Consider the following 15769-nt stretch of genomic DNA (forward strand, 5'->3'; position numbering starts at 1 on the left):
ATAGCGCATCAGTTAATACTGATGCGCTATCTCCTGTCCCCCGGCCGGCCGCACTGGGCATGCGCGGGATCTCGCTGTTCACGCGAGATCCCCAGCGCAGCCCAGACCTAACAGCAGGGACAGCGCTGTCCCTGCTGTTTAGATAGGGCTTCGCCAGCCTGATGCTGGCGAAGCCAAAGCAGGCTTCGTGCGGAACGGTCAGCGATGCTGACCGTTCATACATTCGGCCTGCTATCATTTTGATAGCAGCGCCGATATGGACAGGGGCGCATAGCGCCCCTGTCCATTACCGCACGCTGGCTGCTTCATACATGGGGGAGAAGCGGTATCAGCGCACATAACGTGCGCTAATACCCCTTCTCCCCCATATCGACGGATCATACATCTGCCCCAGAATCACAAGTGAAGTAATTAGCTCCACCTGTGGATCTTTTAAAAAGTGTAAAGTGAGCAATGAGTACAGCTTTGCAGCAGCTAGGTTGTCTGGAAAATGTGAACTGTTAGTAGCTCTGGAGGACTGGAGTTGGCTACCACTGGCCTATGAGGTATATTTTATATATATATATATATATATATATATATATATATATACATATATACTCCAGCGGACCGGCACTCTGCTTATAGGATACTAGATTTTCGTCAGGATACAAACATTAAGAGAAAATGTCTCACCTTATAGCCCTCACACCCACGTGCAACGCCCATCTGAGCCCAACCTCTGGCTTCCGATGCGGCGTAGAAGAATGACATCACCGTGAGCAACCACGGTGCACGTCAATAGTGCAGTTTAAAAACCATGGTAACAGGATAAACAATCCGTACAGCACTGTAATAGAAATAATATAGATCATATTAACTAAATTTTATAACAATAGCAGGAATTGATCTTAGACAAATTAAAATTTGGGTCCATGAATAGTTCTTTTTCCTTGTCTGTAAGAGTGGTCTGGAGCACTCGGAGCTGTCTGACCGCTCGGTCCATCATTCGATGGTCGGCGACCATCGGAGGATGGGGGAGGTTCCCACAGTTGGGGGAGGTGTTCACATGAAACATCCACTCACGGTCCGTTTTCTCTGCGTCTTACCGCATTCGGACGGTGTGAGCAATCCGTACGGTAGGCGCGGCTAAGAACACTCAGTGGCCGTCCGAAAATACGCATCCATCCGAGTCATGGTGTAAAACTAGGAGCACTCCTGATCCAAATCCTCAACACGGATCACCACAGATAGGCCCGATTTAAACCTGATCACTGTTGTGCAAATTTGCATGCATTTGCAATCTGTTCGATTATCAAATGACTACGCGTGCGTACAGATTGTAACACGCAGAACATATCTAATCGCAATCCCCTTACAAGTTGACTGACAGGAATTTACTGTTTGGGGTGATAACGGACGTTTTCTGGGAGTGTCACAAAAAACACAGGCATGACCATGCATTTTAAGAAAGGGTCTGTGACACCAGCTGCGGCCTTGATCAGTTTGTTTCTGCCACAGAATTGTGGAAGGGAATAAAGCCTCCGACACACTAGAAGATAAAGTGAAATGTGTAGTTTAGAAAGCCCATTCTGACAGATAACTTTTTACTTAATATTCTGGTGTGTACACTTGATGTCGTTAACGATGCGCGCCTCCGCTCGTCGTTAACAATCTCGTCCAGCATGTCCGGGTGAGGGAGGTCCTCATTAACGACGGCCATGCTGCAGTGTCAGCATGGCTGTCGCTCCCCAGATGCTGTTGCTCACCTTTGAGTAGGGATGGCCATCGAACATCGATGATTCTAAATACTTTTGCCATCGATGGGGATAAGCCGGTTGGTTTCCCTCCATCGATGGCACAGCAAAACCTTTGTTTTGCTTTTGTTTGTTTTTTCAAAGTGTAGGGCCATGGGGCATAGCCCCGCCCATGTGTTTTGTGTCAAACATAATAGATGACCATTGATATGCAAAACTATCGATGGCCAGTTGCAAGTTTGCCATTGATGGTAAAGGCAACTATGGCCATCCCCACCTTGGAGCCAGCATCGGCAAGTGTGTATGCGCTTGCCGATGCTGGCACCCCCTGCTGCCGTTGATATTGTCGTCAGCAGAGTCGCCTAATGTGTATGGAACTTAAGTGTGCTGTCACACTGTTCGTATCTCCCAATTGTGTCAACCCAATATAGGTCGACATGCATTGGGTCGACCACTGACGGTCAACAGGCCTTAGGTCGACATCTGAAATAGGTCGACATGGCTAAGGTCAACACAAGCATTAGGTCAACAATAGCAAAGTCGACATGAGTTTTCTTTTGTCCCGAATGTCAACATGGACACCATCAAAGTGTATCTCTGCGCTCGTCACGTTTTGGGCATTATTCTATTTTCCCTCCTTGTGATCATAGGGCATGAAATACCGCCTGTTGGCACATGGCTCAGAAAATTCATGAAAAACTCATGTCGACCTTTTGATTGCCCACCTTGCCATTGTCGACCTACTGCTTGTGTCAACCTTCCAACCCTGTCAACATTAGCCATGTCTACCTTCAGTGGTTGACCCAATGCATCTCGACCTAAATAAAGTTGACTTAATGACTGAATCCCCTCTGATGTAGCTGTCTCTACTTGTCTGTAATTATGTCACTCTCTGATGTAGCTGTCTCTACATGTCTGTAGCTCTCTCTCTCTGCAGCTGTCTCTCTCCCCTACCTGCAGCTGTCTCTGTCCCCCTGCCTGTACTCTTGCTTTCTGACTGTAGCTGCCTGACCCGTATTAATAAAGTGGAGAGTGATAAAGTGGCTGGCAAGATCCGGAGTTTGCAAAATGTCGTCGTCGTCAGCAGCAGACTGACTATTGGTTTATCGGGTTTGGAGTGGCTAGTCGTGTCCTCTCCCCCTCCTCCCACCACATCGCGCCGCGGACTCCGAGTCCGCACACTTCCCTCGGCACAAGCCCCACCTCCAGCCCTCTGCGACCCCCCCCCCCCCCCCCCAACACCACCGGCAGTCACGTGTGAGGAGGCGGGGGGAGGGAGCGGCCGCGCATGCGCAGTGCACGGGAGCGGGGTGAGAGAAGATGGCGGCGGCGGGGGAAGCAGCATGAGCGGCCTCACTCATTGAAAGTCTCCGCCATGGCCTCCCCGAGCGCGCAGGTAAGGAAGCGGCTGTGTGCGTCCCGGGGTCAGTGCGGGCGCCGGGGCAGCCCCCGCTAGTGGCAGACTGAGGGGCGTGAGGGCGGCTGCACTAGGCCCTGGCCTCATTTCTGCAGCCTCATTGGGGCCGGAGGGTTCCGGCTCACACGTGGGTTCCAACCGGGGGCCTCCTCCTCCCGTATGACAGCAGCGCCCGCACAGGACGCGGGGGGGACAGGGCAGATATAGGCTAACCTCAAAAGGGGGGGGTCATACCCGTGGCCTCGGCCCCACATCCCCCTTCCCCACCCACAGCTCCCCATTCTTTTCTCCTCCACACCCACAGCCCCCCATCCCTGGCTCATCCCCTCCTCCACACACAGCCCCCCATCCTTCTCTCATCACCACCCACAGTCCCCCATCCTTGGGCGGTATTCAATGAGCCGGAATCGCCAAGTTTTATGGCGATTCCGGGGTTTTTTCGTGGCTGACGGTGATTTTTGGAGCTCCAAATGCGAATCACCGTATTCAATGAGCTAGAATCGCCGTTGACGACCGGTGAATGAAGCTGCAATCGCCAAATGTTTTCCTGTACAAATCGCCGTTTTTTGTGTATAGGATTTTTCATGGGGAATCGACGGTAGTTGAGGGGAATCGCCAAAAGTGTATTCAATGTGAAGTTGGCGATTCCTTTTTCTTCTTTCATATCGCCGTTCCTCTCCGAGTGCCCCTCGTCATCTTTTTATGGTGAACTTTTATAGGAACATGTCAAATAATTGGTTTTAAGTGCTCTATTTAACTATGCAAGTCTAATGTATTATTATTTGCTGCCCTTGTGTGATGTCATGGTCGTAGAAGTGCTATACAAATATATATTTAATTTTTTCAGGTATTTTTTTTTTCTCCCACAAAGCACTGTTCTTACCCATGGTGCACCTCACTTACCCATGATTCTCCTCCCCACCTCACTCCTTCGTTTGCCCTTTGACCAGATTTCCCAGCGTTTGCCGTCTGCTGTATGGGAAGCGTTTGTCCAGGGTAATTTGCTTGTTTCTAGCATTTATCTGCGATTTTTTAAACAACTGACTACATTAATGAGGCTGTGTAGGGAAACGCCGGTATGGCTGAGAATCGCCGTTAGGGCCGGCGATTCTCAGCCACGTTGAATAGGGTGACTTGGCGACTCCCCACGAATCCCCATGCATGGCGATTCACTGCTAAAAACCGGCGATTGGCAGGCGAATGTTAAATCTGAATCACTGTAACCAGCGATTCAGGACATTGAATACCGCCCCTTGTCTCGTCCCCACCAGTATTATCATTTATTTATATAGCGCCACAAAGGATCTGCAGCGCCCTGAGTTTGTAAACAAAAACAAGAAACTAGTGACTTAAGGACCCCATACACTATGTAACTTCTCTGAGGGGAGTAGTCGCATATGATGATGTCCCTTGGGGCCTACCGAGTGGTAGGGACACATACAATATATTGTATGTGTTCCTTCCGCATACAATATATCATATTTGATCCTGTTCCCTGCTGACGGGAGAAATCGGAGGTCGGATGTGAAGCAGTCCAAGCTCCGATACGCACAGGAGATTGGATGTCAAACACCTGTCTGGCCACTTTTCACCCAATTTCTCAGCCCAATCCGTCAGTCGGGTCAAGAAAGGCCAAATCGGACAAGCTTATGGGGCCTTTACAGTTCAAGACCGTATAGGATTAGTACAGACTATACCCACATTTCTGCATCGGCAGACAATACTAAAATAAGTAATAGAGTGGCATAAAATCAAAGGATTAGATGCCATCAAATGAAGTATGGAGAAGAAGAGGGCCCTGCTTGTGAGAGCTTACGGTGCCAATACACTAGTAAGATTTATCTTCAGATCTGGCTGGTTGGAACAAAAACATGGTTATGAATGAGTGACAGTTTGTCAGTTTTCCAGCATTTCCAAGCAAATGGTCAACTGTCATATGCTCTCATCCATAACCATGTTTTTGTTCCAACCAGCCACATCTGAAGATAAATCTGCGTGTATGGCCACCTTAACATTCTAAAGGAGAGGGGCAGACAGGGGTGTCACAATTTGTATTCTGTCATCCCTTCTCACAGCGGCCCCATCCTTCTCTCATTGTCTCCCCAACTCACAGCGCCCTCATCCTTGTCTCACTCCTCTCCCCAACTCACAGCGCCCTCCCCCATCCAACTTGTCTCGTGGTCTCCCCAACTCACAGCGCACCATCCACACCCCACCCATAGGCTCCCATACATTCCAAGGGCAGGTGTATTGTGTGACCTGGGTAGTACCGGTACTCTGTGGCCTGGGGCGATGTCCGATCTAATATCTGGCCCATGTCGAGGGTGATGGTGGGCATAGTATGGGGCAATGAGGGGCTTACAGTCCATGACTGGGACAATGTGGTGTGTGTGACACCAGGCATTCTGATAGGTGCGATGACATACTAGTACCTGGGGGCAACTGACCATGTAAGACTGGCATACTAAATAGAAACAATAGGTTTTGGCTAAAATATCATGCGCTAAATTAGCAGCCCTAATACCATATCCAAAAATTCTGAGAACCAATCCAAAAGAAGTTATATACAATACCATACCATACAGGACACCAAGACTTGCATACTGTTAGTGACTAGAGTTATAGTGGTCAGGGCAATGCTTATCCAGTGTGCATGGCTGGGTCGATTTTAGAGGTCTGTGGTTGATGTGACTCCGTGCATCAGGCTCGTGACTATTGCCTAGTGTTTGTGATCAGGGCAATGGTGGGCCTGGTGTCTTGAGCAACTGCGGGCTTGTGACTTGGGTGATTGAGGATATAGTGACTAATTATAGTGTCTGGGACCAGGATGATGTCCGTTATGTATCTGGGACTGGATAGAAATGGCCTAGTGCAGGCATTCCCAACCACGGTCCTCAAGGCACACCAACAGTGCAGGTTTTGTAGATATCCAGGCTTGAGAACAGGTGAATTGATTAGTATCTGAGGGATTCTGATTAAACCATCTGTACTGAGGCCTGGATATCACTAAAACCTGCACTGTTGGTGTGCCTTGAGGACCGTGGTTGGGAATGCCTGGCCTAGTGTCAGTAGCCGAGGTAATGTATGGCATTGGGGGGGGCACAAGGCTGGACCTCCTGTGTCGGGGTGGGGAAGGGTTTGGGAGAAAAGTTGGGCTTTCTGTGTTGGTGGCCGGGGGAGGCAAGGCCGAGCCTCCTGTGTCGGTGGCTGCGGGGGCCAAAATCGGCCTACTGTGTCGGGGGACGGCAAGGCCGGGCCTCCTGGGGGGAGGAGCCTAAGCCGGGCCTCCTGTGTCGGCAGGCGGGGGGCATGCAAGGCTGTGCAGCCTGTGTTGGGGGGGGGGGGGGGGGGGGTGCCAAGGCTGGGCCTCCTGTGTGTCAGTTCAGTGGCTAGGGGGCAAGGCCATGCCACCTTAACCCTTTCAGTTCCAACGTCTAGTCAGGCTCGACAACCCTAGCGCTAGTAGAAGATACAATGGTGAGCCACTGTAAAATAAGAACATTAACATCTTTCAAGATTCAATGTAGACCATTTTTTTTTATAAAAAAAAATGAAATGACCATTAATTTAAAGCAGACTGTTTTTAAATTGCTACAAAAAAAATTCGGACTGCAAAGGGTTAAAGTACTAATGACATCACCTTATAAAATATCACATTGCAGGGCAAATACTGTGTGCGGAGTGTCAGACATCCGTGTAATGTGTCCCCATCCTTGTTTATTGCATGGCTATTACTCTGTTGAAGCTTTGGAATAGTTTTGCCTCCTGGGCAGTGAGTACCATTCCTCTATGTATAGATTCTGCATGTACGGAATGTAATCCATACACCCATACTGATATTTCCCTTCTGTAAATTCCTCAATGACATCTGTGCCGGACTTCTGGACGTTGTTTATTCCTTGTTGTCTTTATGACTTATTTGACTTTTTCTCTTAAAATTCTACCCTTTTTTTTTTTGTAATGAATAGCTTTCCTGGTAAATATGGACAGTGCCCCTGATCAGACAGACTCGCCTGCACGGCTACTGTATCTAGTACTTGGCAACTTAATATTCCTGGAATTCTGTTGCTTAATATGTGTTGAAACATTGTTTCCACACAGTGGCTGCAATTTGGGGGAATCGTGTGGAGTAAGGTGGAAATATTAAACAGTGAAAAATGACTTTGTAACAAGTTGCTACTGTCTGTAGAAAGATCGTTGCCCGCCAGCAGTGGCCCCTGGCTTGTTAGGATTTGCTGGCTGCTATATTTTTGATACATTTTTGCTGACTGCAGTGTTTTTTTTTTTTTTTTTTTTTTTTTTTACACTTCTGGGTGAAGTTTGTAGGAATTTAATCTTGATAAGGGGCTAAAGTTCCCTCCCTGCCAGACTGCAGAACATGTTTTTATTGTGCTGATGAGCAGTTACTGCTCTCTTGCCGACAGGAATCCTTTTTATATGGAACTTTCACTCGCTGCTCTTATTCGGCGACATAACTGTAGCTGATCTGTCGTGTTAGCAAGTGGCAACAGGTAACGCCAGTGTATTTATAATAATTGCTATGCACAGTGGTTCTCAGTCAATCAGGTGCCCACAACAGGTCATGTTTCCAGGTCCAGGATATCTATCTGTGGCAACAGGTGGGAGTCATTACTGACCCCGTGATGTATGTGAAATCACCTGTGCATGATTACAGAAATTCAGAAAACATGAGCTGCTGGAAGTTCATGAGAACCCCTGACCTGATACAAGGCACAAATGGGAGTGCAAGTGTAGCTATATAAAGTCCTGTCAGTAAAGGGCACGAGACGGACCCCCGCAGACCCCGGCTCCTTCCAGCTTTGTGGTGGGATCTGTTTGTATTCCTGCCGATACGCGATTACAGATAAAAAGATTAAATGCATTGTTATCTCTTATGGACGAGATTAAGGCTAACGTGCGGAACTTGGGCCTATGGACTGTATCGGGTTGCCCGTCTGTAATTTATTTATAGCTAGCCATATTGGTTTTCAAACTTGGTGATCCCTAGCGGTTTGGACTCTTGGTTTAACTTTGTGACCTGTATGGCCCCCAAAATAGAGGTATAACCGGCAGCATCTGCTGGTGGGAGTAGAGAGAGAGTCTCTGTCTTTGGAAGGGGGGCGTGTGAGCCTTAATGTTGGGGGAGGGAGGTGCAGCGAGGAGGGAAACGGAGAAGTCTGTGTCTGTTTACTTGTATTTCTGGCAGCCGCGCGTATGGTGGTACTTCTGGTTCAACGAGTTGTAGGTAGCTCCTATATGCATAATAAGTGTGCACCTGTGTATTATTTTATAGAAGTTTACCCTGAGTTACCCTACCCAGGCTCTCTGTAACTGTGGTTCCTGTGCAGGCCTAGGCACAGAACCTATGATTATTTACACAGTAGTACGGAAAGCCCTCTCTGTATATGAATCAGACCGTGTCATGCTGTAGTATATAGCTAGGGCTGCAAGTCACAGTGACTCATGTGGAATCCTGGGGGGTCCTCCCATTCATTCTCCTCCTGTAATCCCTTACACATTGTTGGTATAAGGTTTAGATTGTTACAGAGAACAAGAACATGCTGACTGGCAGTGACTTTGCAGAGAACTTGTATTGGCATCTGCGGGTGTCTGTTACGGCTATACCCTGCTTTGTGCATTCTGCATAAAGCATGTCCTAATACAGGCATGTCCAAACTATGGGCTCCAGCTGTTGTGAAACTACGAGTCCCATCATGCCTTGCCACAGTTTTGCTATTAGGGAATGCTAAAACTATTGCAAGACATGCTGGGATGTGTAGTTTCACAACAGCTGGAGGGCCATAGTTTGGACATGCCTGCCCTAATATAAAGGGAACGTACCCTTCTGACTGGCAGAACACATAAAACTTGGAGGGACATTGCTGCAAAGCAGACATAGACTCCAGCTTTCTCACTTTAGTATCCTCGTACACACCTGTTCACTTTGCACCATGTGGCAGTAGAAACGTGGTGCGAAGTAGACTCCTTGCCACAAGTGGACTTTTGTGCTTCTCTCTAATCTAAAGCCCCCACCAGCTGAACACGCAAGGCTATGTCGCAATGATCTGCATGTTCAGCAGGACCAGATGATGTCCGTGTGTACTCATGAATAGTTAAAATAGGAAATGTTGGGAAAACATGCAAAAACCTCTAAACTGGTCAACCAGTGTCATGTCATATGGATACCTGCCCTGGGCGCTAAGAAGTAGTATATTTGTCACTATTAAATGGGTATATGTTTGCAAATAGGTGGCCGTGTGCCCCAATGCATGGCGCAGCTAAACCTGTCTCCTCATCCTACCCGATTTAACATCTGAATTGCACATCGCTACAGCATGCAGTGCCAGCAGCAGGGGATCTATGTGCCCGTAAGTGGTGCAAGCAAGGCACATAGTCGGTAATAAACTGCAGATGACATGCCATACTGTACTGGTCTAGATCTACCAGTTACCTCCTTTACAGCATCAGTAATCCAAACTTGGTACAACAGGGAGTCCGCTGAGCTCAATTATTTGGGTTACGGATGTGATCTTTTATTTTTAATTTTTTTCTGTTTTAAAAACACTTGGGTTTGGGCTTCATACTGTAGCGCTTTGGTGCCACATGGGGTTTATTCAATGCTCTGACGGCAAGCAATTACACTGCCCCCCCCCCCCCCTTCACTCACAGTTTCCACCTTGCTGGTTCTTTTCAGCGAGATGGAATCGGCAAGTGCGGCCATCAAAACGGGGCTTGCCACAAAATGCAGCGGGCTCTCTGCATTTTGCGGCGAACCTCGCCTTTTTAAGGAAATCCTTGCCGTACTCTGACGGCGAGGACTTTGGCGGAACATTGAATACTGCAGGGGGGGGGGGTTAGACGGTGAGGATGGCTTTTCCTCACCAAAAAAGGCCATCCTTGCCGTACAAACCCCCCTCGTGTGTCTCTACATTGATTATATCCCATAGTCTCTAGTTTGAATCCTGTTGTAACTTCTGTTGTAGCAGAGAGCGCAGCCTAGTGCGTTATCCTGTGGTCAGTTCAGTTGCGGCTAGTGGCAGTGGTTGAGAGTTCTATTCCAGCCTTTCTACTACATGGCGGGAGGTATTGCCGCATGAGGAATAGTTCTGCGTTTCACACTCTGGGCTATTTATTTTCCCTTGTATTGTTAACCATACGTAAGTAAGTGCTTGAATCTCTGGGTTTTCCCCATGTGTTAAAATGCAGATTGTTCCTCACAGCTCCCGAGGCTGCCTCAGGGGCTTTATAGCAAGAGGTTACGGCAGCTACTGGTGTGTCCACATACATCTAGTGTCATTGTGCGTATCAGCTTTTCTAGTTGCACCATGCCATGGTGTGATTTGATAGCGCCAAGTGTCTTTTTGTGTTTCTTATTCTCGCAAGCACGTAGCATTTAGTATACAGATCTAACCGTAGTCACACACAATAATATATCATTTTAATCAGCAAGGTCTGCTTGTGCGTCTTAATCGAATCACTATGTGAAACAGACCTATTTGCAGCAAAGAGAAAAAAATTGGAACCTCCACCTTAGAGCCACAGTTGAGTTCATATAGTCTGACGGACAACTCTTCAAGCTCAATAGAAAAAAACAAGCAAACTACACTACAGCGCCCCCCCCCCCCCCCCCACCTTAAAGCAAACTTTTCTGCTGCTGCGGTTCCATTCGGTCCCCAGCGGTGAGAGCTGCAGAACGGAGGTCCGACTGCCGGCTTGCCCTTTGTTCAGGGCTCTGGTGTATGCTGTGTGCATTTGTCAGGCAGCCTATGGACCCAGAAAGGTCTGCCTGTTGTAATAGGATTTGCTGGCGCTGGGCCCGTGGATTAGTCATTCGTCACATTCGTGCTATTTCAGCAATATACATAGAATTCCACGTGCTGGGGCTGCACTTTTCTCTGGATGATCCACTGGGGTGTGGAACCATCTCTGGATTATGCCGCATTGTATGGAACAAAGTTGTTCCTGCACAGAAGCTGCTCTGGTTTATAGCAGTGCACTCAGAAGCGTTCTTTGTATCAGTTGCCGGGGCACTTCCAGGTGTCTCTAGCCCCTGCCCTAGGGTTACGTGTAATCCCATCGTTGCGCCATGTCTGCCCAAATACACTCAGTTTCGGTATAAACAATCTTCTTACTAGATGCAGACACTATTCAGCCCAGCCCTATGTGATAATGGGGCATTGGGTCGACACAAGCATTAGGTGAACAATGGGAAGGTTGACAGTCCAAAGGTCAACATGAGTTTTTCACGGTTTTTTTTTTGTGTCTTGGCTGTCGACATGGACTCCGTCAAAGTGTACCGCGTCACCTCGCATGGCTTGCACGTACCACACTATTCTATGCTTCCTCCATGCCCTGGTGGATGGTAGGGCTTGAAATACCGCCTGTCGGCTCAAAAAACGTGAAAAACTCATGTTGACCCAATGCATTTCCACCTAATGACCATATCCGTTAAAAAATATTGTCCCTGGTGTCTGGCAGATGCCTAATGCGTCTAACATAGTCTTCCAGCCGGTAACTTTACGTTCCTCCTGTCTCTACCCTCACTCATCTTGTCCGTGTTTTTTTTCTTTTCAGTATATTTTTGGGGAGTTCAGCGATGATGAATTCAAACAGTTCTTCGTCAGCGCTCGCTGCATGGTTGAGGTAAGAACATTGCTCTCCGTCCACTTTCAGAATATGCATATCTTTTAGGGGAAAGCATGTATATATGTATGTATCTATAGGCCTGATTGAGACGTGCGCTAATGCTGCTGCAGCTGTGACTGTGAACAGTGGGCCTTATTCTAGTTCACTCTTTCTGACAAAATCCTTAGATGGACAAAACCATGTGCACTGCAGGGGGGCAGATGTAACATGTGCAGAGAGAATTAGATTTGGGTGAGTTATTTTGTTTCTGTGCAGGGTAAATACTGGCTGCTTTATTTTTACACTGCAATATAGATCTCACTTTGAAGTGAAACCCCACCCAAATCTAATTCTCTCTCCACGAGTAACATCTGCCCCACCTGCAGTGCACATGGCTTTGTCCATCTAAGAAGGATTTTGTCAGAAAGAGTGAATTAGAATAAGGCCCATAGTGAGGCGTCCTCCAGCGGCTGCATACAGTTTTTTGCAGATCAGTTAATGAGGTTTGGGTAGCGCTGTACACTCCGGAGCCACTGTTGCTGCATGCAGGATTGTAGTTGTAAGCAGAGATTCCCCTAACAGAGTTGGCTGTTTGTCGCCACTCCCCTTGACCACTCATGGAATGTCAAATGTATCCTCTCAGCGTCAGTCGGCGCAAGACCATCACCGCACATGTGCAGTGCCAGTACAGCGCATTTTGATTATTGTTGAACTGCGTAAAAGTACAACTGTGAATCAGGCCCTGTATCTATCTTCAGAGAATGGCTATTAGAGCATATGATTCTGAGCCGGCCATAATGATTGGGGTCTGAACCTGACCTCTTTACGCTCCTATGTGCTTTTGTGTCCCCCCTTCAGAAGTGAGTGGAGCTTGACCCGTAGCCAATCAGCAGGCTGGTCAATAACAAGAACCAAATACCCAATACAGTGTGAGCAGCACGATGGGCACTGTGCCCTTGTTACACTAATGGAAGGAGACTGAAGCCAGAGTCCAACACACAGTGCCATCTGTTGCACTACATAGTGCTGATATTAGAGTGCTTTATTGGTGCGATGTGGTTGCTGCTGCTCGCTTTGGGGCAGATGTATTAAGCCTGCTGAAGTCATAAACTGGAAGGTGATAATGCAGCAGCCAATCAGATCCTAACTGACAAGTTACAGACTGGGATTGAGAAATGACAGGAGCTGATTGGCTTAGGGGGTATTCAGACCTGCTCGTTATGCGCATGTGCAAATCCCGGGAGGGACCAGCTTCGGCAAGTTTCACACTTAGCGAGCTGTTCCCCCAATGAATGCCTGCTTGGGGTGGGTGGCTGACATCACATGACATCAGTGTCAGCCCCAAATTCAGCAGATAGCGGCTGGAATAAGTCGATCTAGACTAGGCATGTCCAACCTGCAGCCCTCCAACGACTGTGAAACTACACATCCCAGCATGCCTTGTCATAGTTCTAGCATTCCCTTATAGCATAACTGTCAAGTTATGATGGGACTTCCATTCCCCCCACCTCCCCAAAGCCATCCAGACACGCGATAAAGATGCGAGGAGCAGCTCCCCTATTGTCTTCATGCCCGCACTGAATAGTGATAGGAGCTGTGTCGCTGGTGGCATGTTTTAAATCCCACAACATTCAGTATTCACGTGGACTCTGGGATGCGAGCGAGGCACCATGCGGGAGACCATGTTGACGTTGGCACAGAGAACAAAAAAAGTCATCCTTTTTCCCATTGACCTTTTCATCCACAAACACCCCCCATTACTTCCCCCAAAGAGCCTGTTCCTGTCAATCACTCTGCAAATGTAACTTGGAGTGTACGCACTTGGCTCCGACACATGTACGGTCTGCTGATAATCGATTAGTTGCGATTTTATCGATGTTGCGACTGCATCTCAATCAGGCCCAATTCTATGAAGGTTTGTGCATGTTAGGTTGATCTAATCTAGAAAGTCCTGGGTGTGTGTGTGATATTTTTAGGGGGGTATTCAATGTGTAGCTCGACCGAGAACATGCAGGCGGGATTTAATGTCCCGCCTGCAGTGGGATGAGAAGGGGGCGTGGCCGCGAGTTGCAGCCGGCAGCTCGTCACTTCTCGGCAGAACGAGCCTGACAGCTTGTGAAGTCGGGCTCATTCTGCCGAGAAACCCTGCTCAATGCTGTCGGGGAAGACAGCATTGAATAGGGCCCGGCTGCCCTATTGAATACCCCCCTTAAACTTGACTGGCTGAAATGTAAACATTTGTATTTTGGTACCTACTAGTAAATTAGTTTATCTGAATCCACAGGGGCCACTGGACTTTATTTCACAGTGGGTATAGAGGTGCAGTTAGTGGGAGCTGGGCACAAACTAAATATACAAATGTAGGGCTCCTCCCCTCTACTACCCAACAACCCTTCGTTAGAAAAATGTATATAAATGACTGGCTGGAATCTAAAAGTTCTTTAAGCCACATTGTTGCCATAACTTGTAACTTTTTACGGTACAAATCTTGACCGTGTCTTCCGTTTCCGCAGCTGCCACCTTTTAATGAAAGTGGTTTTTGTGGACCCCACTCTTCAAGTGATCTCCAGGACGGTGAGTGTTCATTACCCCTTTCTGTCTATGGGTATTTTCTCCACTTGCCAAGTTTGAGAAATACTTTACCTATATTATCTATTTAATGAGTATCTCCACCGGAAAAGCATTCATCCTACTTATCCTACTCTGGGATGGGGAGGTGGGAGGGGCTGTAAAGTGTCAAATATAAAGTATGTACTTACCTTGCCCGCTCCTGCCACCCACAGTGTCCCGGCTCCTATTCACCACGGTGAGCCTGTCATGGCATGACCGACACCAAGGTAACTATTATGATTGTTGTTGTTCTTATCCTTTTATATAGCACTGACATGCTGCAGAGCTGTGCAGAGGATTCGTTACTTTAGATGGGGAATGGTGGAAGGGCCCCATGCACACACCAAGAGGAAGCCAGTCGCCCTGCCAGCATGCTTGTGGGCTGCGGGAGGAACGAGCGGGTGGAACCTCTGGTGTCTGGTGATGAGATGTCTGACCGTGCCACATCCCCCACAGTCACACCCCTGGCAGCGCTCTTGCTTTACTCGCATGCAACAAATAGGAAAAATGCTTCTTGGGTGGAGATATCTGTATATACCAGACGAGGGTTTTTTACATTTTTCCGCTTTTTTTATTTTTTTTTTTTCAGTACTTCAGTTTTCTGCCGCACTTTCCCATATGTCGCTCTGTAAATTCCCTACACTGCACATCACGAATGAGGCCGCATTACTGAGGCCGCCAAATAAGTGATGTGGACATTTATATATGGTTATTAACAGTGCTGTAATGTGAAAATATGGTGTTGCCCATAGTGATGGTGATATTCCATCATTTGTCTAATGCAGTGGTTCTCAAATTCGGTCCTCAGCACCACAAACAGTTGATTTTCCAGGTCACCCTGAAGGTGCATTCATTACTCATTGACATATTTTAAGAGCCACAGGTGGGGCTAATTATTTCACTTGTAATTCAGTGACGAGACTTGCAAACCATGCACTGTGTGGGGTCCTGAAGACTGAGTTTGAGAACCTGTGGTTTAATGCAATGCATGTATGATCCATGAGCCTTCCTTGCTTTCGTAAGCAGATCATATATATGCTTTTAAAGCACATACGATCACTCGATGAACCGTGCTTCCAACCCGGTCGTTCTGATGTATGGCCAGCTTAAGGCTGGGGCCACACATAGCGGCCAAGCGGGTCCCGTTCTGCAGGATCTAGCAACACCGCTGTGTGTGACCCCACACAGCCTCCTTCCAGCCAAGCGCCTCCCACTTGGATGCTATGTGTGGGGTACTTGAGGACCGAGGTTGGGAACCACTGCATTATAGGTAAAGAAAATATCTGCTATATAGGCTGCGTTGCTTTAGTCCCTTTGCACCATTCTGGTGTAAGGACTAATTCAGACCTGATCGCAAAGCTGCTAATTGCTTAGCGTGGCT

The 15769-nt window shown here is 47.8% G+C and overlaps 1 protein-coding gene across 4 annotated transcripts in view; it reads left to right on the plus strand.

Moving 5' to 3' along the window:
- The first annotated feature begins 2977 nt into the window (after positions 1-2977).
- Positions 2978-15769, plus strand: part of USP10 (ubiquitin specific peptidase 10) — a 38387-nt gene continuing 25595 nt past the window's right edge. For 2 of the 4 annotated variants that reach the window (XM_083165349.1, XM_083165350.1), the window contains exons 1-4: positions 2978-3132; positions 11728-11796; positions 14292-14352; positions 14562-14615. In XM_083165349.1, coding sequence (XP_083021475.1) covers positions 3025-3132; positions 11728-11796; positions 14292-14352; positions 14562-14615 — 292 coding nt within the window. In that variant the 5' untranslated portion in view covers positions 2978-3024. The remainder of the gene's footprint in view (positions 3133-11727; positions 11797-14291; positions 14353-14561; positions 14616-15769) is intronic. The other 2 variants (XM_083165351.1, XM_083165352.1) reach the window with 1 other exon arrangement.

This window comes from Crinia signifera, chromosome 11 (genome assembly GCF_055691185.1).
Source record: "Crinia signifera chromosome 11, ASM5569118v1, whole genome shotgun sequence".
Classification (NCBI taxonomy): Eukaryota; Metazoa; Chordata; class Amphibia; order Anura; family Myobatrachidae; genus Crinia; species Crinia signifera.